The sequence below is a fragment of the Acanthopagrus latus genome, chromosome 24 (genome assembly GCF_904848185.1).
Source record: "Acanthopagrus latus isolate v.2019 chromosome 24, fAcaLat1.1, whole genome shotgun sequence".
Classification (NCBI taxonomy): Eukaryota; Metazoa; Chordata; class Actinopteri; order Spariformes; family Sparidae; genus Acanthopagrus; species Acanthopagrus latus.
The window spans coordinates 14698261-14716711 of NC_051062.1; the positions used below are offsets into that span (position 1 = coordinate 14698261).

Consider the following 18451-nt stretch of genomic DNA (forward strand, 5'->3'; position numbering starts at 1 on the left):
CTGCACTATTTAATCTGTTGGGCAAGGCATTTACTGAGGTGAGAGTTGCACCTAAATCTGCCAGCACCAGAGCTGAGGAGGAGCTGAATAAGTCCCTGGAGGCTGATCCACTGTCTCTTTCAGAGGACCCCCTTCGTTGGTGGAGGAACCATGAGACAGCTTTCCATCTACTAGCCAAATTAGCTGAACGCTACCTATGCATCCCTGGTACTAGCGTTGCAGCGGAAAGGGTATTTTCCACCGCTGGAGATATTGTGACAGCACACGAAGCAATCTCAGTCCAGAACACATAGACCAGCTTCTTTTTCTGCAAAAGAACCTTAATGTTCCTGATGGACAGTAATCCCACATGGACAATTATGGACTGTGTAATCCTACACACCAAGCCCAAGATGTGTCCACCCTTGTTGGGTGATTTGTGGAGAAATCACACAAAATAGCAGTTAAAGTTTGCAGTGTTATTTCTGAAATATAAAAGAAAACACCAGTTTCAATGTTGTGTATTTTGAAATGGGCACCATTTATGAGAGAGATAAAGGCGGCCAGCCTAAGCTTTTATTTAGGCAATTTTATTTATGAACAGAAGTTTTATTTTGTTGTGTATACCTTGAACTTATTCTCGCAGTCACTGAGAGTTGAGACTTACTTCTGGAAGAAAGGGGCAGCTGGCCTAAGCTTTTATTTATGCAGTTTTATTTATGCAAGTTATTTCTTGTACAGTAAGTAAGTTTTTATTGGTTTAGCATAAATAAATGTTACCTTTTGTCTTAAGTTTGCCTTTGTGTGATTACATCATTGGAATCAGTTTATTTAAAAATCACATTATCTTATACAAACTTTATTGTTTTGATGCCATAATTTGCCTTAACACACCATGCATTGTATCAATTTTTGAATCTAGAATCGGTTGAATTGAGAATCAGAATCGGAATCGAATCAAATCGTGAGACATCCAAAGATTCACATCCCTGCTGTTGTTCCACTTTGTGTTCTTATATTTTACGACTATATTTCACACTTTCACAACTCAAACACGATGTAAAATAACATCAAGTAAAAGCACTAAAAATGCCAAATAAGTAGTTATTTTAAAAACAGGATCAGTTTTTGTGAGTCAGTAAAAGTTGAGCTATGATGTTTAGCCTGCTCTGATGAAAGAAGCATTTAAATGTGAGTTTATACTGAACTTTGTTGTTGTATTCATTGAGATGAGATCAAATCATCACAAATGTTTCCTTCTCTTTAGTTTTGTTCCTGATCAGACAAAACCATCAGAAGAAATCAGGTTCTTTGGGAATCTGTTGTGTGCAGCAGCAGAGAGAGAACATCAGACAGGAGAGAAGATAATGGAGCTGTTATCATCAGTGTGCAGATATCAAACATTCCCTCTGAAAGAGAAATGGTGGGATTTCCTGTTGGATCTGTACTCTCATGACCCGGAAACAGTCCAGAGAGTCCTTCCATCATTACAGTCAGTTTTCCAGTCAGCTCCTGCAGTCTGGTCCATAAACCTCTCAGAGAGAAAGAGCTCCATCCTCCTGGAAGTGCTGAAACTCACATCAGAGAAGAAACAAGTGAAGCTGACAGGCTGCTCACATGAAGAGAGTGAAGTGAGGAGTTTCCTACAGTGTCTGCCTCATATCTCACAGCTCAGGTAAGACTGACTAATAATGTACATTTCAAAATATTTTGTGTCGACTTCAGAAGAGTTTCTCTTCCCTAGTGAATGTGGCTCATTATCACCAATGATTCAAAAAGGGTTTATGAATTATCATTTACAAAACAAGAAGCACGTAGATAATGATGCTGAGTTGATGATTCTGGGACTTAATAAATATGCAGCTATCGTGGTATTTAATCAGAATCAGAAATCCTTTAATGTCCTGCAGACGGGGAAATTAGTTTGTCTCAGCAACAGAATATTACAGGAACAGAGCAATAGCAAAATAGACAATATGAAATAGACAATGTAATTAAAAATGAAAGAAAATAGAATCGAATCGACGTATATACATATTTATATGATATAGTGCAAGCATGGACAGTAATTTTTAGATACAGATTTTAAATATGTATGATACATTTGGGTGATGAAATGAGTTTGTACAGAGTTATTGCACAGTGCAGAGTTCAGGCTGAGGTCTACTGGGAGCAGTACTGGTTGGAAAGTGTGACAGCAGCAGGAAGGACCTGCGACGCCTCTCCAACACACACTTAAGGTGTATCAGTCTGTTGCTGAAGGAGCTGCCCAGTGCTGAGATAGTGACCTGCAGGTGGGACTCCTGCACCAGCGGTGAAGACAGCTTGTCCATCATCCTGCTCTCTCCCACCACCTCCAGGATGGAGCTGGCCTTCTTGATAAGTTTATCAAGTCTCTTCCTGTCTGCTGCAGAGATGCTGCTGCTCCAGCAACCTACTCCACAGAAAATGGCTGATGCCACCACAGAGTCACAGAAAGAGGTCAGGAGGTCCCCCTGCACCCCAAAGGACCTGAGCTTCCTCAGCAGATACAGTCTGCTCTGACCTTTCTTGTATGTCGCTGCAGTGTGATCAGTCCAGTCCAGTTTATTGTTCAGGTGAACTCCCAGGTACTTGTAAGATGTCACCGTCTCAATGTCTGTTCCCACGATGTTCACCTGTGTGCAGGGTTGTTTGTGCCTGTGGAAATCCACCACCAGTTCTTTGGTCTTCCTGGCATTGAGCTGGAGGTGGTTCTGCTGGCACCAGTCCACAAAGTCCTTGATGAGTTCTCTGTAGGCTCCGTCGTCCCTGATGAGGCCGACGATAGCAGAGTCATCAGAGAACTTCTGTAGATGGCAGTGAGGTGATAGGTGGTAGAAGTCTGAGGTGTACAGGGTGAAAAGGAAGGGGGCAGGACTGTTCCCCGAGGAGCCCCCATACTGCAGATTAATGTGTCCGACACGTAGCAGAGATATGGAGCAGACCCGTGTGAAGTCAGATGGAAAGTTAGCATGTTGAGCTTGTGGAACAGGCGGTTGAGCTACAAACTAGTTGACCAGCCAGTTAAATATATATTTACTGGAGTTTGTGTGTTAAAGGTGAAAGGGCCTGTGAAGCTCTTGATTTATTAGAAGAGTTCAGATTGGAAGAAAAGAGCCTCCACAAAGTAAATGTGGAGGTGGAGGAGTTTAAACACCAAGTGCAGGCTAAATGCTCCCAGTCATGTCCTTGGAGCAAATCACAGCTAAGAGCTTATTGTTTATTTAACAAAGAGTAAAGATGTGAAGAATATGTTGAGTACAGTTAGTCTGACAGTCAGACATCAGTATGTGTGAAGCTGCACATTGAAACAGGAAGATACAGGTGTGGCAGCAGATGAAGGAGCTGTGAACACTGAGACCTGAATGAGGTGGAGAATGACATTCATTTGACTTCATACTGTCCTTTATATCATGAGTTATGACAAGTACTGTTTAAGAAGTTAATGTTGTGTGTTTAGATGTGATAGGTATTGAGGTGGAGCTCTAACTGAAAAGCTCTTTGATAAAGTTTTAGATAGTGTGAATGTGTCTCTGAAGCAGAGGACAGGAGGAGGACAGTCACATACAACACATACGTTCCTCTCTTCTGGACTGAAGACATCTGATTTGTCAACTGGATTAAATATTCAGGCTCTGACACTAATGGATGCAGATGTAGTTTTACTTTAGTTTAATTATTGATCTATTGATTGATTTGTGTTTACTTGCTTCATCTTGATGTGATTTGGTATCACGTCATGTGTTTCGGGGGCTGTGTTTGTGTATCTGCTCTTTTCTTTTCTCCTGGATTGATGTTGTTTGTGGAGGTTTGGTGAGTTGGATGATGTCTCTGTTGTGATGTTGATGTCTTATGCTGCTACATGATGTCGGGTCAACATGCTGGAAAGTTTGATTTGTTGTAAGTTAGTTTGTCACGACGGACGAGTCGTGTAAATCACCAGACACCTAAATAAAATATGTGTTCATTCAGCTGGTTAGTCCAGAACTGTGACTGTACAGAGTTTATATATGATGCTCTGTTTCTCTCAACTACAGAGCTCAGGTAAGACTAATAATATGTATTTAAAAAATATTATGGGACTAAATTCAGAGGTGTTTTTCTCTTGTCTTATAATCACTAGTGTTCCCAATATAGTTCATTAATTATCATTGACAAAAACCATAAGACAACGACATCATGTCATAACTAAATGTTCAATTCTTGTTCCAGTGTCTCTCAGCAGTTTAAAGGTCCAGCAAAGCTATTTGGGAATCTGTTCTGTGCAGCAGCAGAGAGAGAACAGCAGACAGGAGAGAAGATACTGGAGCTGTTATCATCAGTGTGCACATATCAAACATTCCCTTTTGATGACAGACACATGTATCATAGTAGTCACATACACCAGTTTGGTTTCCTGTTGGATCTGTGCTCCCACCTGAAGATCTATGAGACTGAAACAGGCCTGAGAGTCCTTCCATCATTACAGTCAGTTTTCCAGTCAGCTCCTGCAGTCTGGTCCATAGACCTCTCAAAGAGAAAGAGCTCCATCCTCCTGGAAGTGCTGAAACTCACATCAGAGAAGAAACAAGTGAGGCTGACAGGCTGCTCACATGAAGAGAGTGAAGTGAGGAGTTTCCTACAGTGTCTGCCTCATATCTCACGGCTCAGGTAAATGGTCCTGTTTTTTTCATCACTTCTGTTTTCATCTACTTTGAATTTGTCTGCATCCAGATAAAATGATAACAGATTTCAGTCTGTAGTTTAATCTCATAGAAATATTATATATTGATATATAACATGTTTCATTGATCTTCATGATTTCAGTTTCGTGGCTCAGTTACCAGAACCTTCAGAGGAAATCAGGTTCTTTGGGAATCTGTTGTGTGCAGCAGCAGACAGAGAACATCAGACAGGAGAGAAGATACTGGAGCTGTTATCATCAGTGTGCACATATCAAACATTCTCTCTGAAAGAGAAATGGTATGATTTCCTGTTGGATCTGTACTCTTATGACCCGGAAACAGGCCTGAGAGTCCTTCCGTCATTACAGTCAGTTTTCCAGTCAGCTCCTGCAGTCTGGTCCATAAACCTCTCAGAGAGAAAGAGCTCCATCCTCCTGGAAGTGCTGAAACTCACATCAGAGAAGAAACAAGTGAAGCTGACAGGCTGCTCACATGAAGAGAGTGAAGTGAGGAGTTTCCTACAGTGTCTGCCTCATATCTCACAGCTCAGGTAAGATTAATAACATGTATTTAAAAAATATTATGGGACTAAATTCAGAGGTGTTTCTCTTTTGTCTTATAATCACGAGTGTTCCCAATATAGTTCATTAATTATCATTGACAAAAACCATAAGACATCATGTAATTGTTGCTTGGATCTAATATTTTCCACAGCTAATATGTTCATTTGATCAGCCATATAATTATAATGTATTATGTAAAATATACTTAATAATTATGATAAACATTCTTCTATATTTTGCTTGTTAGCAGGTGTTTTAAGGCTTTTTGCAGATAAACTTTATACCAGTAATGCATGAATGTGTTGCTGGTGTTTATATCACAGCATCACAAAATGTTGAATTACTGAACCAGAAACAAATAATCTATATGTAGAAATACTTTGCAGTGTAATTAAGAAGATTTTCTTTTTCTTTCACAAATCAAGCTCATAATCAGGAACGATTCATAAACGGTTGATTAATTGTCATTTCCAAAATAAATAGAATGATGATAATGATGTAATTATTAGTCAGCTGCTTGTATTTTCCAGATCAAATTAACACTTTCAGCTGGTTAGTCCACAACTGTGACTGTACAGAGTTTATATATGATGCTCTGTTTCTCTCCACACACCACAATGTATTTATTCCTCAGTTACATAGAGTAGATCTACTTTACTGTGTTATTCTCATCAGCAGGTGTCTGGAGACTTTTAGCAGATAAACTCCACATCAGTAATGCAGGACTGTGTTTCTGTTGTTGACATCATGTCATAACTAAATGTTCAATTCTTGTTCCAGTGTCTCCGACTGGTTTGAAGGTTCAGCAAAGTTCTTTGGGAATCTGTTCTGTGCAGCAGCAGAGAGAAAACATCAGACAGGAGAGAAGATACTGGAGCTGTTATCATCAGTGTGCACATATCAAACATTCCCTTTATATGACATATATGATGAAGAAGATGAGGAATATCAGTGTGGTTTCCTGTTGGATCTGTGCTCCCACCTGAAGATCTATGAGACTGAAACAGGCCTGAGAGTCCTTCCATCATTACAGTCAGTTTTCCAGTCAGCTCCTGCAGTCTGGTCCATAAACCTCTCAGAGAGAAAGAGCTCCATCCTCCTGGAAGTGCTGAAACTCACATCAGAGAAGAAACAAGTGAAGCTGACAGGCTGCTCACATGAAGAGAGTGAAGTGAGGAGTTTCCTACAGTGTCTGCCTCATATCTCACGGCTCAGGTAAGACTGACTAATGTACATTTGAAAATGCAATGTGGTTCACTATAGATGAGCAGGGAAATAAACATCTGGCTCATAATCGTCTGTGTTTTGAATAAAGCTTCCTGTGTTATTCTCATCAGCAGGTGTCTTGAGACTTTTAGCAGATAAACTCCACATCAGTAATGCAGGACTGAGTTTCTGTTGTTGACATCATGTCATAACTAAATGTTCAATTCTTGTTCCAGTGTCTCTCTGCAGTTTAAAGGTTCAGCAAAGTTCTTTGGGAATCTGTTCTGTGCAGCAGCAGAGAGAAAACATCAGACAGGAGAGAAGATACTGGAGCTGTTATCATCAGTGTGCACATATCAAACATTCCCTTTATGTGACATATACAAGTATCTTTCTGCGGAATATCAGTGTGGTTTCCTGTTGGATCTGTGCTCCCACCTGAAGATCTATGAGACTGAAACTGGCCTGAGAGTCCTTCCATCATTACAGTCAGTTTTCCAGTCAGCTCCTGCAGTCTGGTCCATAAACCTCTCAGAGAGAAAGAGCTCCATCCTCCTGGAAGTGCTGAAACTCACATCAGAGAAGAAACAAGTGAAGCTGACAGGCTGCTCACATGAAGAGAGTGAAGTGAGGAGTTTCCTACAGTGGCTGCCTCATATCTCACAGCTCAGGTAAGACTAATAATATGTATTTAAAAAATATTAAGTGACTAAATTCAGAGGTGTTTCTCTTTTGTCTTATAATCACTAGTGTTCCCAATATAGTTCATTAATTATCACTGACAAAAACCATAAGACAACGATGTCATTGTTGCTTAGATCTATATTTTCCACAGCTAATATGTTCATTTGATCAGCCATATAATTATAATGTATTATGTAAAATATATTTAATAATTATAATAAACATTCTTCTATATTTTGCTTGTTAGCAGGTGTTTTAAGGCTTTTTGCAGATAAACTTTATAGCAGTAATGCATGAATGTTTTGCTGGTGTTTATATCACAGCATCACAAAATGTTGAATTATTGAACCAGAAACAAATAATCTATATGTAGAAATACTTTGCAGTGTAATTAAGAAGATTTTCTTTTTCTTTCACAAATCAAGCTGATAATCAGGAACGATTCATAAACGGTTGATTCATTGTCATTTCCAAAATAAATAGAATGATGATAATGATGTAATTATTAGTCAGCTGCTTGTATTTTCCAGATTAAATTAACACTTTCAGCTGGTTGGTCCAGAACTGTGACTGTACAGAGTTTATATATGATGCTCTGTTTCTCTCCACACACCACAATGTATTTATTCCTCAGTTACATAGAGTAGATCTACTTTACTGTGTTATTCTCATCAGCAGGTGTCTGGAGACTTTTAGCAGATAAACTCCACATCAGTAATGCAGGACTGTGTTTCTGTTGTTGACATCATGTCATAACTAAATGTTCAATTCTTGTTCCAGTGTCTCTCAGCAGTTTAAAGGTTCAGCAAAGTTCTTTGGGAATCTGTTCTGTGCAGCAGCAGAGAGAAAACATCAGACAGGAGAGAAGATACTGGAGCTGTTATCATCAGTGTGCACATATCAAACATTCCCTTTAAATTACATATATGATGAAGAAGATGAGGAATATCTGTGTGGTTTCCTGTTGGATCTGTGCTCCCACCTGATGATCTATGAGACTGAAACAGGCCTGAGAGTCCTTCCATCATTACAGTCAGTTTTCCAGTCAGCTCCTGCAGTCTGGTCCATAAACCTCTCAGAGAGAAAGAGCTCCATCCTCCTGGAAGTGCTGAAACTCACATCAGAGAAGAAACAAGTGAAGCTGACAGGCTGCTCACATGAAGAGAGTGAAGTGAGGAGTTTCCTACAGTGTCTGCCTCATATCTCACAGCTCAGGTAAGACTGACTAATAATGTACATTTAAAAATACAATGTGGTTCACTATAGATGAGCAGGGAAATAAACATCTGGCTCATAATCGTCTGTTTTTTGAATAAAGCTTCCTGTGTTATTCTCATCAGCAGGTGTCTGGAGACTTTTAGCAGATAAACTCCACATCAGTAATGCAGGACTGAGTTTCTGTTGTTGACATCATGTCATAACTAAATGTTCAATTCTTGTTCCAGTGTCTCTCAGCAGTTTAAAGGTTCAGCAAAGTTCTTTGGGAATCTGTTCTGTGCAGCAGCAGAGAGAAAACATCAGACAGGAGAGAAGATACTGGAGCTGTTATCATCAGTGTGCACATATCAAACATTCCCTTTAAATTACATATATGGTGAAGATGAAAAGGAATATCAGTGTGGTTTCCTGTTGGATCTGTGCTCCCACCTGAAGATCTATGAGACTGAAACTGGCCAGAGAGTCCTTCCATCATTACAGTCAGTTTTCCAGTCAGCTCCTGCAGTCTGGTCCATAAACCTCTCAGAGAGAAAGAGCTCCATCCTCCTGGAAGTGCTGAAACTCACATCAGAGAAGAAACAAGTGAAGCTGACAGGCTGCTCACATGAAGAGAGTGAAGTGAGGAGTTTCCTACAGTGTCTGCCTCATATCTCACAGCTCAGGTAAGACTGACTAATAATGTACATTTGAAAATATTTTGTGTAGATTTCAGAAGAGTTTCTCTTCCTTAATGAATTTCGCTCATTATCACCAATGATTCAACAAAGGGTTTATGAATTATCATTTACAAAACAAGAAGCACGTAGATAATGAAGCTGAGTTGATGATTCGGGGACTTAATAAATATGCAGCTATCGTGGTATTTAATCAGAATCAGAAATCCTTTAATGTCCTGCAGACGGGGAAATTTGTTTGTCGCAGCAACAGAATATTACAGGAACAGAGCAATAGCAAAATAGACAATAGCAAAATAGACAATATAAAATAGACAATGTAATTAAAAATGAAAGAAAATAGAATCGAATCGACGTATATACATATTTATATGATATAGTGCAAGCATGGACAGTAATTTTTAGATACAGATTTTAAATATGTATAATACATTTGGGTGATGAAATGAGTTTGTACAGAGTTATTGCACAGTGCAGAGTTCAGGCTGAGGTCTACTGGGAGCAGTACTGGTTGTAAAGTCTGGCAGCAGCAGGAAGGAAGGACCTGTGATACCTGTCCTACACACACTTAAGGTGTATCAGTCTGTTGCTGAAGGAGCTGCCCAGTGCTGAGATAGTGTCCTGCAGGTGGGACTCCTGCACCAGCGGTGAAGACAGCTTGTCCATCATCCTGCTCTCTCCCACCACCTGCACTGACTCAAGAGGGCGTTCCAGGGTGGAGCTTGACCTCTTGATAAGTTTATCAAGTCTCCTCCTGTCTGCTGCAGAGATGCTGCTGCACCAGCGGACTACTCCATAGAAAATGGCTGATGCCACCACAGAGTCATAGAAAGAGGTCAGGAGGTCCCCCTGCACCCCAAAGGACCTGAGCTTCCTCAGCAGATACAGTCTGCTCTGACCTTTCTTGTATGTCGCTGCAGTGTGATCAGTCCAGTCCAGTTTATTGTTCAGGTGAACTCCCAGGTACTTGTAAGATGTCACCGTCTCAGTGTCTGTTCCCAGGATGTTCACCTGTGTGCAGGGTTGTTTGTGCCTGTGGAAATCCACCACCAGCTCTTTGGTCTTCCTGGCATTGAGCTGGAGGTGGTTCTGCTGGCACCAGTCCACAAAGTCCTTGATGATTTCTCTGTAGGCTCCGTCGTCCCTGATGAGGCCGACGTTAGCAGAGTCATCAGAGAACTTCTGTAGATGGCAGTGAGGTGATTGGTGGTAGAAGTCTGCGGTGTACAGGGTGAACAGGAAGGGGCCAGGACTGTTCCCCGAGGAGCCCCCATACTGCAGATTAATGTGTCCGACATGAGCAGAGATATGGAGCAGACCTGTGTGAAGTCAGATGGAAAGTTAGCATGTTGAGCTTGTGGAACAGGCGGTTGAGCTACAAACTAGTTGAACAGCCAGTTAAATATATATTTACTGGAGTTTGTGTGTTAAAGGTGAAAGGGCCTGTGAAGTTCTTGGTTTATTAGAAGAGTTCAGATTGGAAGAAAAGAGCCTCCACAAAGTAAATGTGGAGGTGGAGGAGTTTAAACACCAAGCGCAGGCTAAATGCTCCCAGTCATGTCCTTGGAGCAAATCACAGCTAAGAGCTTATTGTTTATTTAACAAAGAGTAAAGATGTGAAGAATATGTTGAGTACAGTTAGTCTGACAGTCAGACATCAGTATGTGTGAAGCTGCACATTGAAACAGGAAGATACAGGTGTGGCAGCAGATGAAGGAGCTGTGAACACTGAGACCTGAATGAGGTGGAGAATGACATTCATTTGACTTCATACTGTCCTTTATATCATGAGTTATGACAAGTACTGTTTAAGAAGTTGATGTTGTGTGTTTAGATGTGATAGGTATTGAGGATGGAGCTCTAAGTGAAAAGCTCTTTGATAAAGTTTTAGATAGTGTGAATGTGTCTCTGAAGCAGAGGACAGGAGGAGGACAGTCACATACAACACATACGTTCCTCTCTTCTGGACTGAAGACATCTGATTTGTCAACTGGATTAAATATTCAGGCTTTTACACTAATGGATGCAGATGTAGTTTTAGTTTAGTTTAATTTATTGATCTATTGATTGATTTGTGTTTACTTGCTTCATCTTGATGTGATTTGGTGTCACGTCTTGTGTTTCGGGGGCTGTGTTTGTGTATCTGTTCTTTTCTTTTCCCCTGGAATGATGTAGTTTGTGGAGGTCTGGTGAGTTGGATGATGTCTGTTGTGATGTTGATGTCTTGTGCTGCTACATGATGTCGGGTCAACATGCTGGAAAGTTTGATTTGTTGTAAGTTAGTTTGTTATGAGGGACGAGTCGGGTAAATGACCAGACACCAAATAAAATATGTGTTCATTCAGCTGGTTGGTCCAGAACTGTGACTGTACAGAGTTTATATATGATGCTCTGTTTCTCTCCACACACCACAATGTATTTATTCCTCAGTTACATAGAGTAGATCTACTTTACTGTGTTATTCTCATCAGCAGGTGTCTGGAGACTTTTAGCAGATAAACTCCACATCAGTAATGCAGGACTGTGTTTCTGTTGTTGACATCATGTCATAACTAAATGTTCAATTCTTGTTCCAGTGTCTCTCAGCAGTTTAAAGGTTCAGCAAAGTTCTTTGGGAATCTGTTGTGTGCAGCAGCAGAGAGAGAACATCAGACAGGAGAGAAGATACTGGAGCTGTTATCATCAGTGTGCACATATCAAAAGTTCCCTTTAAATGACATATATGATGAAGATTATGATGAAGATTATGATGATGAAAGAAAGGAATATCAGTGTGGTTTCCTGTTGGATCTGTGCTCCCACCTGAAGATCTATGAGACTGAAACAGGCCTGAGAGTCCTTCCATCATTACAGTCAGTTTTCCAGTCAGCTCCTGCAGTCTGGTCCATAAACCTCTCAGAGAGAAAGAGCTCCATCCTCCTGGAAGTGCTGAAACTCACATCAGAGAAGAAACAAGTGAAGCTGACAGGCTGCTCACATGAAGAGAGTGAAGTGAGGAGTTTCCTACAGTGTCTGCCTCATATCTCACAGCTCAGGTAAGACTAATAATATGTATTTAAAAAATATTAAGTGACTAAATTCAGAGGTGTTTCTCTTTTGTCTTATAATCACTAGTGTTCCCAATATAGTTCATTTATTATCATTGACAAAAACCATAAGACAACGATGTAATTGTTGCTTAGCTCCAATATTTTCCACAGCTAATATGTTCATTTGATCAGCCATATAATTATGATGTATAATGCAAAATATACTTAATAATTATAATAAACATTCTTCTATATTTTGCTTGTTAGCAGGTGTTTTAAGGATTTTTGCAGATAAACTTTATACCAGTAAGTCATGAATGTTTTGCTGGTGTTTATATCACAGCATCACAAAATGTTGAATTATTGAACCAGAAACAAATAATCTATATGTAGAAATACTTTGCAGTGTAATTAAGAAGATTTTCTTTTTCTTTCACAAATCAAGCTCATAATCAGGAACGATTCATAAACGGCTGATTCATTGTCATTTCCAAAATAAATAGAATGATGATAATGATGTAATTATTAGTCAGCTGCTTGTATTTTCCAGATTAAATTAACACTTTCAGCTGGTTGGTCCAGAACTGTGACTGTACAGAGTTTATATATGATGCTCTGTTTCTCTCCACACACCACAATGTATTTATTCCTCAGTTACATAGAGTAGATCTACTTTACTGTGTTATTCTCATCAGCAGGTGTCTGGAGACTTTTAGCAGATAAACTCCACATCAGTAATGCAGGACTGTGTTTCTGTTGTCGACATCATGTCATAACTAAATGTTCAATTCTTGTTCCAGTGTCTCCGACTGGTTTGAAGGTTCAGCAAAGTTCTTTGGGAATCTGTTCTGTGCAGCAGCAGAGAGAGAACATCAGACAGGAGAGAAGATACTGGAGCTGTTATCATCAGTGTGCACATATCAAACATTCCCTTTAAATTACATATATGGTGAATATGAAAAGGAATATCAGTGTGGTTTCCTGCTGGATCTGTTCTCCCGCCTGAAGATCTATGAGACTGAAACTGGCCTGAGAGTCCTTCCATCATTACAGTCAGTTTTCCAGTCAGCTCCTGCAGTCTGGTCCATAAAGCTCTCAGAGAGAAAGAGCTCCATCCTCCTGGAAGTGCTGAAACTCACATCAGAGAAGAAACAAGTGAAGCTGACAGGCTGCTCACATGAAGAGAGTGAAGTGAGGAGTTTCCTACAGTGGCTGCCTCATATCTCACAGCTCAGGTAAGACAGGAAGAGATAGTGTCGACATTTTTTAATAATCCAGTTCATCATTGTAAGTGTTTTGACTGTAATGTGCATATTAACAATATTTAAATGAAGATGAATATTGTTTCTGTCTTCAGTATTTCTTCTGGAGTATTTTAATATAAAGTCATATCATCACACAGTTAGATTATTTCATCCTGTCTGTTTTCTAAATGTCATTCTGAACTTCATGGTCCATCAGCTGGTTTGTAATGCAGCATGTTTCTGTTTTCACTCCTCTTCCATGATATTGTGTTTAGTGGTGATCCAGAGTTCTTCCAGCGTGTGTGCACATTAATCTGTGTGAGATCCAGAGAGGCTGAGCAGTTGGCCTCTCTGCTGCGACTTCCTGGCTTCACCCTGCAGTTAACAGGAGAGTTGGGCTGGAGAACCTGCAGGTCTGTGGGAAGAGTTCTCAGACTCTGTGGTTCTGATGTGGATCTGGTTTTCACACCCAGAAGGATCTCCGTCAGAGGAGCCTCCCTCCTCTTTAGACACACAACACAACTACACAGTCTGAGGTCTGCATGTCTATATTTAATGTTGTTCCTATAACACTGTCTGGTCCAGTTTGAATGTCCTGTTAGTGGTGAACATCATCATGTCACAGCTGCTTCTTCTCTCCCTCTCTTTGACCTTCAGGCTGTCCAATGGTACGGCCTTGTTTCTGTCTCAGTGGGTCAGAAGAAAGAGGGTGGCCTGTCTGTTGGCTGTTGAAGAGCTTTCTCTTGCCCCTCAGAGAGGTTTACCATCACAAAGAGTTCTGTTGAAGGTGGTCAGTAGTTTGGCGTCCCTGCTGAGATGCTGGACAGTCAGCCGGTTGGACCTGACTGAGTTCTGTGGTTCTGCTCTGAGTCTGGTTCCACTGCTGCTTCATGATGGTCCTCTGACAATCAAGTAAAAGTCTTTCATGAATTTCATAAATACAGTCTAATGAATGAAAATACAAAATGTATGAATCATGTACTTTTCTAAGATCTACTCATACATTTCTATCTGCAGACTGAGTGGGAAGATTTCCCAGGAGCTCCTCTCCCTCCTCCAAGACGTCCAGGACGAGGACTTGACCTGGGCCTTCTTTAAGAAGGCTGATGGAGACCTGAGCTCGTGTTCTCTGAACTGGGAGGTTCTTCACTATCTGCTGCAGCAGTCGTCAGCTCAGACCATCACTGTGAACCTGAGGAAGAACCGCTTCTTACAGGAGAACATCCCACGTCTGCTTCCCTTTCTGGAGAAGATTGTATTTAAAAGGTTCTCAGTTTTTGTTTCTTTTTTTACCTTTTAACCAATCAGACATCAGTTTATCCTATAAAGTAATGATGTGCAGGTCATGTTTGTTTAATACTCGCCACCTGCAAAAAAAAAAACCATGATGCACTATTCGACTGAAAGCAGCCACCGTACATGGTGCAAATTCTGCTGCTGGGAGCAGAGAAGACTACAACAAAGCTTTCTCTTCTCTTTTTGTCTTTGTCACCCACTCTCAGAAGAGGCTAAAAAAAGTTAATCCAAAATTAAAGGAATAAATAAACTGTTCCAAACTTTTTTCCCTTCTCTCACACATGAACAAAGCATTTGTCACATCATAACGGTGGACTGTTACAAAATAGTAGCATTATGTGTCAGACTACTCAGTGTTTTAGCCTAGTGTTGGGCTGCACTGACCTAAAAGGTCCACAGTCACAGGTGCATCCCCGGGTCCCGCTGGTTACGGGTCAACCCGTGCATCACTTCTCTTTAATCATTTGCATAAGTATTGCTGTGGCTTAAGATTTACAACAGTTGGTTGATAAAGAAAAAGTAATACTAAACTAATCAAAGTGTTCTGGTGAATACACTTTATATTTTCAGGCCCTGTCCCAGCTTTGTGTTGACTGCCATCACACAGATCTATTGCACTCGTGCCAGTCCCTTTATACCCAGTTTACTGAGGTCACTGGATAACGTGATCAACCTGACCTGCAGAGAGATGAACTCAGTGGACTGTGCTGCTCTGCTCTTCACCCTCCAACACTCTGACAGAGTTAAACTGAACCTCCTCTGGACCTCCATACCAACAGAGGAGATGGAGTCCTTCCTCTTTACACTGGACAGAGTTTCTCAACTCAGGTGAGACGTTAATGTTGTTCTTCAGTGTATCTGTCTTCTTCAACACACAGGACATAATGCACCTCTATGCATCATTATGACAGTTTGGGTGATAATTTTATTGTTTGACTTAATTTTCTCCTCAAAATAAGTTTGGTTTGTTTCCAACCTTACGTTGGTCTGACTGCTTGTGTTTCATGACCAGAACACGTATGAGGGAAACACCATGTTCCCAGGTCTTAGCTATAAATGTGATGGTCTCTCTGTAACATTTACTGACAGAAATGAAAGACAAAACTACAATAATAAGATGGGGCGGCTGTAGCTCAGCGGGTAGAGCAGGTCGACTAGTGATCGGAAGGTCACTGGTTCAAATCCCGGCTCAGGGCAAGGCTGAGCTGCATGTCGAAGTGTCCTTGAGCGAGATACTGAACCCCACATTGCTCATCAGTGAGGGCCCTGCGATGAGCTGGCGACTTATCCAGGGAGTACCCTGCCCCTCGCCCTGAGACAGGGCTGGGATTGGCTCCAGCAGCAACACCCCGCGACCATGACAGGAACAATAATGACAAGAATAAGATCCAAGTTTTTAAGAAATTGATTATCCTTCATTAATATTATTTGTGGTGTATTTTATTTTGATAATTTGTTAATCTGCACATCATATTGGTAACTGATCGATAATAGGACGTGGTTAGAATGTGTTTAATATATCATTTTTTTCTCTATTTAGTGTTGACAGAAATCTGCTTCTGAAGTTGATCCACTGCTGTGCTGCCTCTGACGCCCAGCAGGGGGCAGCAGTCAGCCTGCTCAGGACTCTGCAGCACAGGCTGGATCTGTCCTGCTCCTCCTGTGTGGAGCTGCTGCAGGAGGGTCAGAGTGAAACCCTCAGTCTGACTGATGACGACTGCAGAGCCGTCTCCACCATCCTGAGACACAGCAGCCAGGACACTGAGCTCCACCTGCAGGACTGTGAGGTGGAGGGCAGCGGACTGGACCTGCTGTTTCCTGTCCTGGACAGAGTCCTCCTCAGGTGAGAAAGACAACAGAATAAGTCATACTCTGACTCTCACCTCCCCAGAACTGTACCTGCACATTGTCGCAACAACTGTGAATTCTCCGCTTGGTAGCATCACATTTCTGGCTTCTCCTCTGGTGCTTAGTGGTGGTACTAATACACACCAACCTCTGCTGCTCTTCTTGAATAATACTCCTCCTCTGGAGCCGCTCTTTATCCGGCCTGTCCACTCTGCCCAGCCCAGAGACACAGCTGCAAGCTGAAGGAGTTGGTGTGTTTACTGGGGAAAGTGCAGCTGGGGGTCCCTGTATCACCACCAGCAACACAGACACACCAGCACACATGTATAAATACTCACTATGTTGAAAACCACCGTAGGTTTCGCTCAAGTCTCCGTGTAGAATCTACGTACAACCATAAATCATCCTGACCAGTCCGCTCTTTGTTCTGATTCTCCTGTTCAGAGCCAGTAAGACTGTCGTCCTCCAGCTGATGTCCCTGGTTCCTGCGAACAGAGACAGAGACACAGTGAAGCGGGCGGAGTCCCTGTGTGGAGCCCTGGGTGGAGAACTGGACCTCAGTCACACCACACTGGATCAGAGGTCCTGTGGAGCTTTGGCTCATCTGCTGGACGTCTCTGAAGGGCTGACAGAACTGGACCTGAGTCACTGTGAGCTCACTGACCAGCTGCTGCTTTCACTCCTCACACATCTGCACAAGGTCCAAGTCCTGGAGTGAGTATCAGTCTGTCCACATACAACAATATATATAATTGTGGTTATTTTCTGTATGTGTGTGTGTCCCTGGCTGTTGTGTGTTGGACAGAACCTGTACTGCCTCCACCAGCAGCAGCTGATATGATTTACAGTCATAAATATCCTCCGTGTCACTTCCTGTGTTTGTGTTTCAGTCTGAGTCACAATAAGATCACTGATGCTTCAGCTGACATGCTACTTGAACTGGTCTCCATCAACCCCTCCATGGACACAGTGAGGTGAGCATACATGAATCAATGTACCATCATTTATTCAGACATTTGTGCTTCATCCTCCCAGGTGAGTTAAGTTAATACTGTTCCACATGTTACTGTGGCTGAGTGAGTGATGTTTCTCTGCTCTGGTCTTTTTTAGACTCTTCGGGAACAACATTAAGGACAGAACTCCTTTTAAGAAACTCAAGCAGTTTGAAATCTGGTGAATCAGCCGTCAGTGTGGTGGTGATGTGCTGATCAGGGAATCATTCATGTCTAATGATCGTTTGATGATTATGTGTTACTGTTTTGGTGGTGAATAGTTTATAATACGGTACCATCATGTTCCACACAGTGATCTCTGCTTCACAGATGAGAACATCATGACTCTCGTTCTTGTCTATAGATTGATCCAGACGGCAGTTTGATCATGACTTCTTTGGATACGCTACATTTTTGGTTTATGGTTTCATATTTATGTGAAAACTCTCAGGTTTTAGACATCAGGTTGTTCTTTTGTGATCGTTAAATGATTTGTTTGACAAAATAAATGTAATTTTATGAGTAGGCCTAATTTATCTTTTATTTAATTTGTGGCTACTGTATTTTTGAATTACAGGTTTCTGTACTTTATTTTGGGATGAATGTTAAATGCAATGAGAAGAAGAATGAGTAATGATGAATTACGGGTATGTTCAGGTAAAAATTATTTTGGGAAGAAATTGTAAATATCCGTTTATATGATCATTTTCTCTGCCCGTGAACATTTTTAGTTTTTTTAACAGTTAACTGACTTACTTTCAGCGAAATTTGATGCACATTTATTGTTTTTTTTTTTTTTCATATTTGATGCAAATGTGTGAAATGATTTTTGACCATAAATAATCTTTGATGCACATGTATTATTTTGCATTCATCGTTTCAATAAATAATCTTTGATGCAGGTTTTTGAATTTATATGTATGAAATATTCTAAAATAGACGATCTTTGACACACATGTATGGACTTTTTTTGAATTTTTTTTTAGCATAGACGATCTTTGATGGCCGTATGACTTGTTTTTTTGGCACTCGT

At 41.0% G+C, this 18451-nt stretch overlaps 1 protein-coding gene across 16 annotated transcripts in view; it reads left to right on the top strand.

The window, feature by feature from the left end:
- The window catches only part of LOC119015185, a 66846-nt gene extending 48474 nt beyond the window's left edge, over positions 1-18372 (top strand). For 8 of the 16 annotated variants that reach the window (XM_037090927.1, XM_037090936.1, XM_037090930.1 and 5 more), the window contains 13 exons: positions 1247-1654; positions 4213-4650; positions 4807-4932; positions 11703-12044; positions 12839-13273; positions 13558-13818; positions 13940-14194; positions 14300-14548; positions 15149-15406; positions 16119-16421; positions 16871-17140; positions 17317-17400; positions 17537-18372. In XM_037090927.1, the coding sequence (XP_036946822.1) occupies positions 1247-1654; positions 4213-4650; positions 4807-4932; positions 11703-12044; positions 12839-13273; positions 13558-13818; positions 13940-14194; positions 14300-14548; positions 15149-15406; positions 16119-16421; positions 16871-17140; positions 17317-17400; positions 17537-17603 (3496 nt within the window). In that variant the 3' untranslated portion in view covers positions 17604-18372. Of the gene's footprint in view, positions 1-1246; positions 1655-4212; positions 4651-4806; positions 4933-11702; positions 12045-12838; positions 13274-13557; positions 13819-13939; positions 14195-14299; positions 14549-15148; positions 15407-16118; positions 16422-16518; positions 16832-16870; positions 17141-17316; positions 17401-17536 lie in introns of those variants that run through there. The other 8 variants (XM_037090934.1, XM_037090932.1, XM_037090931.1 and 5 more) reach the window with 8 other exon arrangements.
- Positions 18373-18451: the final 79 nt, after the last annotated feature.